General features: G+C 39.5%; 1 protein-coding gene across 1 annotated transcript; it reads left to right on the top strand.

Annotated features, from left to right (window-relative positions):
* The first annotated feature begins 1,013 nt into the window (after window positions 1-1,013).
* Window positions 1,014-6,409, top strand: LOC119266048 (ints3 and nabp interacting protein). The gene is made up of 4 exons (XM_037547565.1): window positions 1,014-1,180; window positions 4,366-4,462; window positions 5,815-5,902; window positions 6,064-6,409. Exons 1-4 carry the CDS (start codon window positions 1,045-1,047, stop codon window positions 6,157-6,159), a joined length of 417 nt encoding a protein of 138 aa, XP_037403462.1. The 5' UTR covers window positions 1,014-1,044; the 3' UTR covers window positions 6,160-6,409.
* Window positions 6,410-7,745: the final 1,336 nt, after the last annotated feature.

The following is a 7,745-nucleotide window of genomic DNA, read 5'->3' as shown; positions in this document are numbered from 1 at the left end:
GTTTCAAGGTGAAGGTAGGGTTACATCAGGGATCAGCTTTGAGCCCCTTCTTGTTTGCAATGGTGATGGACAGGTTGACAGATGAGGTCAGGCAGGAGGCTCCATGGACCATGATGTTTGCAGATGACATTGTAATCTGTGGTGAGAGTAGAGAGCAGGTGGAAGAGAATCTGGAGAGGTGGAGGTTTGCACTGGAGAGGAGAGGAATGAAGGTCAGTAGAGACAAGACGGAATACATGTGTGTGAATGAGAGGGAGGCAGGTGGAAAGGTGAAGATGCAAGGAGTAGAGGTCGTAAAGGTGGATGACTTCAAATATCTTTGGTCAACCATCCAGAGCAATGGACAGTGTAGAAAAGAGGTGAAGAAGAGGGTGCAGGCCAAATGGAGTGGGTGGAGACGGGTGTCAGGGCTGATGTGTGACAGAAGGATAGCAGCAAAAGTGAAAGGGAAAATTTACAAGACAGTAGTGCGTCCTGCTATGATGTATGGTTTGGAGACTGTGGCTCTGTCTAAAAGACAGGAGGCTGAGCTGGAGGTGGCAGAGATGAAGATGCTGAGATTTTCGTTGGGAGTGACAAGGCTGGACAAGATTAGAGATGAGCAGATCAGAGGGACAGTGAAGGTGGAGCAGTTTGGAGATAAAGCCAGAGAGGCCAGGTTGAGATGGTTTGGACATGTGTTGAGGAGGAATATTGAGAGATGTTGGAGATGGAGAAGGAGAAGAGGTAGACTTCAGAGAAGGTTTATGGATGTAGTGAAGGTGGACATGGATGGTTGGTGTAAAAGTAGAGGAGGCAGATGATCCGCTGTGGCGACCCCTAAAGGGAGCAGCCGAAAGAAGACGAAGAAGAGTGAATAGGACACAGTTTCGACACAGCCTGTGTTCGCGCTGAACGTGGAACCCGTGTTCTGTGAAAAGTCAGGACAGTTCGGTTGTAGGTGGTGGTGCCCCTTTACATTCGCAGACGTGGTCTGCAAAAAGCCCCTTGTACTGTAGAGGGCAGTGTGACTTCAATACAAGCGAGAACCGCAGAGGAAGAGTAATGAAAAAAATCGGCGAGTTCACAACAAAGCATGTTTCTGATATTAATACATTAATTCTGTTCATCACAGTGTGTTTATTAGTGTTTACTGTCACTCTTTACCTCGCACCGATGGCTTCAAACCCGCCCGGACAAGGTAACGGCAGATACGGAAGTTCAGTTTGTAGGTTAACTTGTTAGTAGTTGTTGGTTAGCCTAGCGGCTTTGGGCTTTGGGCTTTGAGTGGAGGCTGTAAACTGGCTTGCTGTTCCCCAAGCTTCTTGCTCGAATGTTCCCGTTCCACCTTAAATGATGCAGCAGTTACTGTTACAACGCTTCAAGTGCATGATTGCAACCGCTGCGCCATTAAAGGTGGAACGGGAAAATTCTAGCGTTAACCAGATGCTGGCGAATAAGAAGCCGGCTTCAGCTTCGTGAGCAGAGCTGGATGGATTAACGATGCTGTGACTTTTTACAGCCATATCTGAAAAAGTAACCCAACACTTTAACTGAGAAGATTAAGGTGTCTGGATAAAGTTAATCAAGCTGTGAGACAGTCCTGCTGTTGAAACCGAGCCCTTTTTGGACAGGATAGCTTACACTTAAAAAAAAGGTGATTCTGCAAGGGTTCTTCAGTAAAGGACTGAGTTCTTTATAGAACCATTTGCATGCTTGGTTCTTCAGATTGATGGATTTGATGGAAATGGGTTTTAAATGGTTCTATAAAGAGCACTTTTGAAAGTGGTTGCACCATAAAAGGTTCTTCTGTTACAAGTTTGACATTGTCACAATAGAAGAACCCTTTTAGTGCGATACAGAGCTTAAGTTATATAGCTACAGCACATTCTCCATCAATCTGAAGAACCATTTCATCATGCAAAGAAGCATGAAATGGTTACATATAGCTAGAACACATGGTTCTAAATAGAAAAATTCCATTTAATAAGAACCCCTGAAGAACCATGTTTAAGTGTGTATCTATGCAGCAGGATGTTGCTTTTGTTTCCCCAATCATCCATCCTTACTTTTACACTTTAACCCCTTAATCACAGTCAGGTTGAGCATCAAATGGCTCTGTGCTCCCTATGTAGTGCACTTTGTAGGTCATGAAATAATGGCTTCTACACCCAAAATATGCTTTATATGTCTAATAGAAAGCTATTTATATTTAGCCCTAAGTTGTGTGACTCGATGCCTTAGCAATTAGTGAATTATTGGGATGTAGAAGCAGTTGTTTCATGCACTATATAGGGAGTAAGGAGCCATTTGAGATTCAGCCTCAGTCTCTAAACACTAGGGGTGGGTGATCTGGCATAATTATAATATTGCAATACTTTTGACATTTACATACTAGACATTTTCCAAATACACAGCATGCATATGTATCAGTATGTATATGTATTCTGAGGTTTGATGAGTTGGAACAGCCAAAAAAGATGCTGTAGTGGCACATTTTAAAAAGTGCTATCAAACAGTATGAATGCAATGAATTTTATTTAATGTTTCACATACTGCACAGAACAAATCATATAAACAAGGCTAATTATGCTCCCTTTCTCTTCATCTCTTCGTGTTAAACAGGCTGCTTTTGTCACGTACATTTAAGACTGATGGAAATGAGCTCTGTTCTGATTGGCTATCCAGTATTGTGCCTCATTCAAAAAGCCATCTGGGCTGAAATACAGCCTAATAACTTCAGAATGAATGAGTGGGGCGATACTGTTGTATGCTGACCAGGTGGATATATCAGTTTTTTATGACATCGCAAAAGCTATCATTTAAAATGGACTATATTTGCAGTCTACTTTCCTCAGGTGGACCATGTAGACTGGGGAGTAAATTGTATGGTTTGACGGCGGACACATTGGCTGATGGTCCTTTGATATTTATCAACCTTTTCTTTTGACCTGAAGCTCATACTGATGAATTTAATGCACACAAGAAACACACAAGCACATTTCCAGGACTTCCTTTTAGACAACTTCTCAATATAAATAACATTATTTGCTCATTATTGAGCCAAACTGGAATTTTTACATTTCTAAATGACAAAGTTTTGTCAATTTAAATAGCATGAATGAAAAAAAGTACTACATTGAAAGTAAGAGGCAACTGGCTGTTTAGCACAATGAGTCAGTGTTGTGGTGGTGGTGTTGTGGTACAGTTGTAGCAGCAGAATTCAAATATAGCGCGAGTGCCGTCAACTCCCTCATGGTATTTTTCCCCTTGAAATTGCAACACAGATCAGGCAAATTCAAAATAACAAATTAGCTGATTGCCATTTGTGTTTGGAGCAAACAGCTGACAAATCATATGACAATTTTGAGATCGCAAACATGGCCAGTTATGGCTATTATGCATTATGAATTGTTAACATAATGCATTGTAAATAGTGCTCATAACAAATAAGAGCTTGTAAGTTGTATTTCTCCACTCTAAGTAAAGTGAAGCGTACTCTATTAAAGCCTCCTCCAGTGTTAAGAGTGAAGCTTCAAGTTGAAGTATTTACTGAAGAATTTACTGAAACACTAAAACATGCACATTAAAGCACATTACAGGCTTCAGATGTCAGAGTTTAAACTCGTGCTGCCATCAGTGTTTTACCCAATGTGGAAAAGTCAATGTATTGTTAGCTTGGCACTAACTTAACACTGCATATCCAATATAATGCTAGCAGAAATTAGCATTACTGTACTGTAGCGTTACAGAGTGAAGGGTTCTAGCGCTTGACGTTAGAACCAGTGAGGGAACAAATTACAATGACAGCTCTCTACTATCTCACCTCTCGCTTTCCAGGCCTTCACTCTACAGTGACTTCACATTCAAATAAAATACTGGAAATTTCAGGATGTAAATAAACTTTGTATATGGCTTTGTTTTACGCTCTCTAAGCTGGGACAGACTTCTTTGGCAATGAAAGTATAACATGTTATTAACACTACTTATAATGCATTATATTAACAATTCATGATGTATAATATACATGCCTATAAAGTGTGTTTCAGTGTAACTCAATTTTATAAATATTTATAAGCATTTTTATAATGCCTTATGAATGCATTACAACATGTTATAAATGTGTTTATAGATGCTTACAAACGTGACATTCATAGAAAGTGTTACCATGAGTATCTCTGAAACTGTTTTTCACTTGGTTGTGAAAGACCTCCTTGTTTCTGATCTTTCGGGTCCAGAAAAGATGATCAGTGTTATTGTAAAGATTCTTCACAGTTGTTAAAGCCACATATCTGAGATCTCAATTCTGGGCTGCCTGTAAAAACATAACCTCTGTATTAGGCCTTTATTTCATGCATCTTGAAGTTTGTCCTGTCACTCCTACAGGATTTCAGAATAAAAACAGGGTGGCCATTTTAGCTGAACTGGACAAGGAGAAGAGACGTCTGATACAGAGCCAGTCCATGAACAATCCAGGAGCAAGGTAAATCTGAATGCAGCCAAGCAGATCTGGACCTGACTGACCTCAGCTCGGCTTTGTACTGTAACAAACCTCGAGCCCTTCTGGTGACGTCACATATAAATAACAATAACGTGTGGCTATGTTGTATTAACAAGTGGAAATGAGATCCTATTGGCATGGCATGGTCATGATTTAGTAAGGCATGGTAATGAGATACATGGGAATGAGATCATGCCTTATGAAGCTGTGTTCAAGGCTTAATTATCTCATTCCCACACCTTGCTAATCCGTGGCCATGCATTATTTTTATTTATATGGGACTTCAGGGCTCCATACAGTCCCTACAACTACACACCTAAAAATGTTGGTTCTTCAAGGGTTCTTTAGTGAAGAAAATGGTTCTATATAGAACCATGAACATTCAAGGAACCCTTTGCATGACTAAAGGGTTCTTTACATTGTAAAATGGTTCTTCAGATTGATGGAGAATGTGTTGTATATGGTTCTATATAGCACCAAAAAGGTTTCTGCTGTTGTTAGAAGCCTGACATTGTAATAATGGAAGAACCCATTTTACTGCTATATCATACCCTTTTTAAAAGGTCTCTCCATAGAGCCATCTTCAGTACATTCTCCATCTATTCCTTGAGTGTTCATGATTCTATTTAGAACCATTTTCTTTACTAAAGAACTCTTGAAGAACCATCTGTAAGTGTGTAGGACTGAGAAACGGTGAAGAACGTGAAAGGTTATCGCTATAATCAAATGGTTCATTTTAAGTAGTCTAATTTTAACCCAACAGCTATGTTTAATATGATAAGTTAAAGTGCCACAGAGCATGTTCTGATTGGTCTAAAGCAGGGCTGCCTAAAAAGGAGTCCACCAGAAAGTAACTAAATCCTGCTACCTCCACACACAGTGGCAGAAAAGAAACATAATTTTATACAATTTTTTTCGGTTAAGATTATATTTTAAGTACTTTTAGTGAAAACCAAATAGCGTAATGTTATAAGGCAACATTTAAAAATTCAGTTTCGCTTTACAACCCACTTGCCTTCTTTATTTGTGTATTGTTTTGCCTTTTTTGCCATCAGCCCACCACAAACATTGCATTTTAGCCCATGGAAGCAATTTGTTCACTTTGGATAAACATTTAATTGTCCACATTTTTTGTGATTACAAATAATTTCATATAACCTTACTTACAGTTAAATAAGAACGTTCTGCTTAGTTAAACTCGTCTATGTAACCAAAACACTTTTTACTATGATAAATTACGTTATGAAAACTGACCCTTTAGCCCTGTAGTTTGATTAATCTGCAGAGTTTCATTCTTTGTATATCAAATTACCCCCCCCTCCCTCCCTCCACAGTATCCCACTTTCAAGACCAGCGGTGAAGGAATTCCGGGACCACGCAGAACAGCAGCACATAGCTGCCCAGCAGAAAGCAGCTCTACAGGTATCTGTCAGGTTTTAGGAGTTTTATTTGAAGCTCTACTAATGATGTACCAAAAGTAGTTTGTCAGTTATTACAATCTATAATGAAATTCTAGAACTGCATTGGTAATTCTAGAATCCTGGTCTTGAAAGGGTTAAATCTGTTGTGATGTTCTGTTTCAGCATGCACACGCACACTCGTCAGGCTTTTTCATCACTCAAGATTCCTCGTTTGGGAACCTCATTCTTCCTGTCTTGCCTAGGCTTGATCCAGAGTGATGAAATCCAGTATCAGACAATAAAAGGACACTTTGTCTTCTGTAGTAAAGGCTCACTGTGCCTCAGGCCTTCAAATATTACACCACCTTTAGCCCAAGGCTTTAAAAGCAAATGATCTCCTCCTCTGAATCCACTGCCATGTTACTCAACAGACTGTGGCATGTATTGATTGTACAATGTTCTTTTTTTTCTTTTTTTTTTACATTTCTCAAAAAATAAAGAGAATTTGACTTAGAATCAAGGAGCTCCACCTGTTTACACTTTGCTTTTGTCTTTTTGCATCTATGGGTGGTTTTTGTTTACTTTGTTTAGTTTGTATACTGGCTGACTTTAGGGTCACTTGCCTTATGTAGAACAAAAAAAGCATCACCTTTTTACATCTTTAGTCCTCACCTCTGAACTCTAAAACCACAGGATTTACATCACATCACACACAAGTGAGTGATATAAATTCACTATCCTCAGCAGCTTGACCAATTCAGCTTCAGAAAGGAAGCAATGTCTAGATCCTGCTGATGGTATTCCAATGCTTTTCTTAATACAGAGTTCAGAAATAGATTTTGGCGAAAGACATGTCCTGAAACAACACCTCCCTAAATATTTGCATCTCAACCTTCTTTCAGGGAATTAGTTTTCACACCCCACCACCTCCTGCCTTGGACACAACTTAAAGGGCCTTTATCATGGAAAACTGAATTGATACCTGCTTTTGTTAAAAATTAAAAGTTATTAATTTTAAAATAAAAATTTATGTAGCATGTAAACAACGTTTAAGTTCTAAAACATTGTTCACTCAGTAATATCCAACATACCGTCCATGTATGGAGGCTGAGCTGCTAAAACAGCCTGTTAGTTTTTCTGATACCACAAAACCACCATATTTTCATACATTCGCTTATTCTGTTTACAGCAGTTTATCCCCACATTAAACTAAAACCTCACACTAAATTCTTAACAGTGTTTTAGCTTGGACTGTGTTCTGTAGTGAGGCTGTATTGGGCAAACATTTCTAAAGCCAATCAGCTCTCAGAATCCCCTCCACAAAATAATTCCTTCAACCCCACAGTCACTCCTCATACAACACCCAAGCACTGAAGTTGTGATCTGAACTTGCAAACCAGTCACTTGTCCATCTCTGCTAGAGGGCAAAACAGTGTTGTTCATTATGCATACAAGGACATGCTGACCTACTGAAATGGCAAAGAAAACACAAGCTTTCGTCCTTTGTTACTGTCCACGCATTGTCCATGACAGTGGTCACTGACCCTCCTCCTGGAGATCTACCTTCCTGGAGGTGTCACCTTCAACCCACATCTAATACACCTCCTTTGGCTAACCAAGAAAGTATCTGAAGGCAATAACTAGATTGAGCAGGTGTGATCTATCAGGGTTGGAGCTGAAGTCTGCAGGAAGGTAGATCTCAGATCTAAGAGTAAACACTGGGGTCCACAAACACATGCATGCTCCTTTATTTCTGTACTCTTAGTGTATCTGATGAATTAAGTAGTGCTGCTTTAAGAAGATCTAATCTCCCCAACATGGAAATGAGTGCATTTTTTTCCAAAAACACAAGCAATAAACAAAAA

This window comes from Pygocentrus nattereri, chromosome 18 (assembly GCF_015220715.1).
Source record: "Pygocentrus nattereri isolate fPygNat1 chromosome 18, fPygNat1.pri, whole genome shotgun sequence".
Lineage (NCBI taxonomy): Eukaryota > Metazoa > Chordata > Actinopteri > Characiformes > Serrasalmidae > Pygocentrus > Pygocentrus nattereri.
This window is presented reverse-complemented; position numbering and strand designations above follow the sequence as displayed.

Coding starts and splice junctions, on each gene's coding strand:
- LOC119266048 (XM_037547565.1), top strand. CDS start 1,045: ATGAAAAAAATCGGCGAGTTCACAACAAAGCATGTTTCTGATATTAAT. Junction 4,463..5,814: donor ATGAACAATCCAGGAGCAAG/GTAAATCTGAAT, acceptor CTCCCTCCACAG/TATCCCACTTTCAAGACCAG. Junction 5,903..6,063: donor AGCAGAAAGCAGCTCTACAG/GTATCTGTCAGG, acceptor GTTCTGTTTCAG/CATGCACACGCACACTCGTC.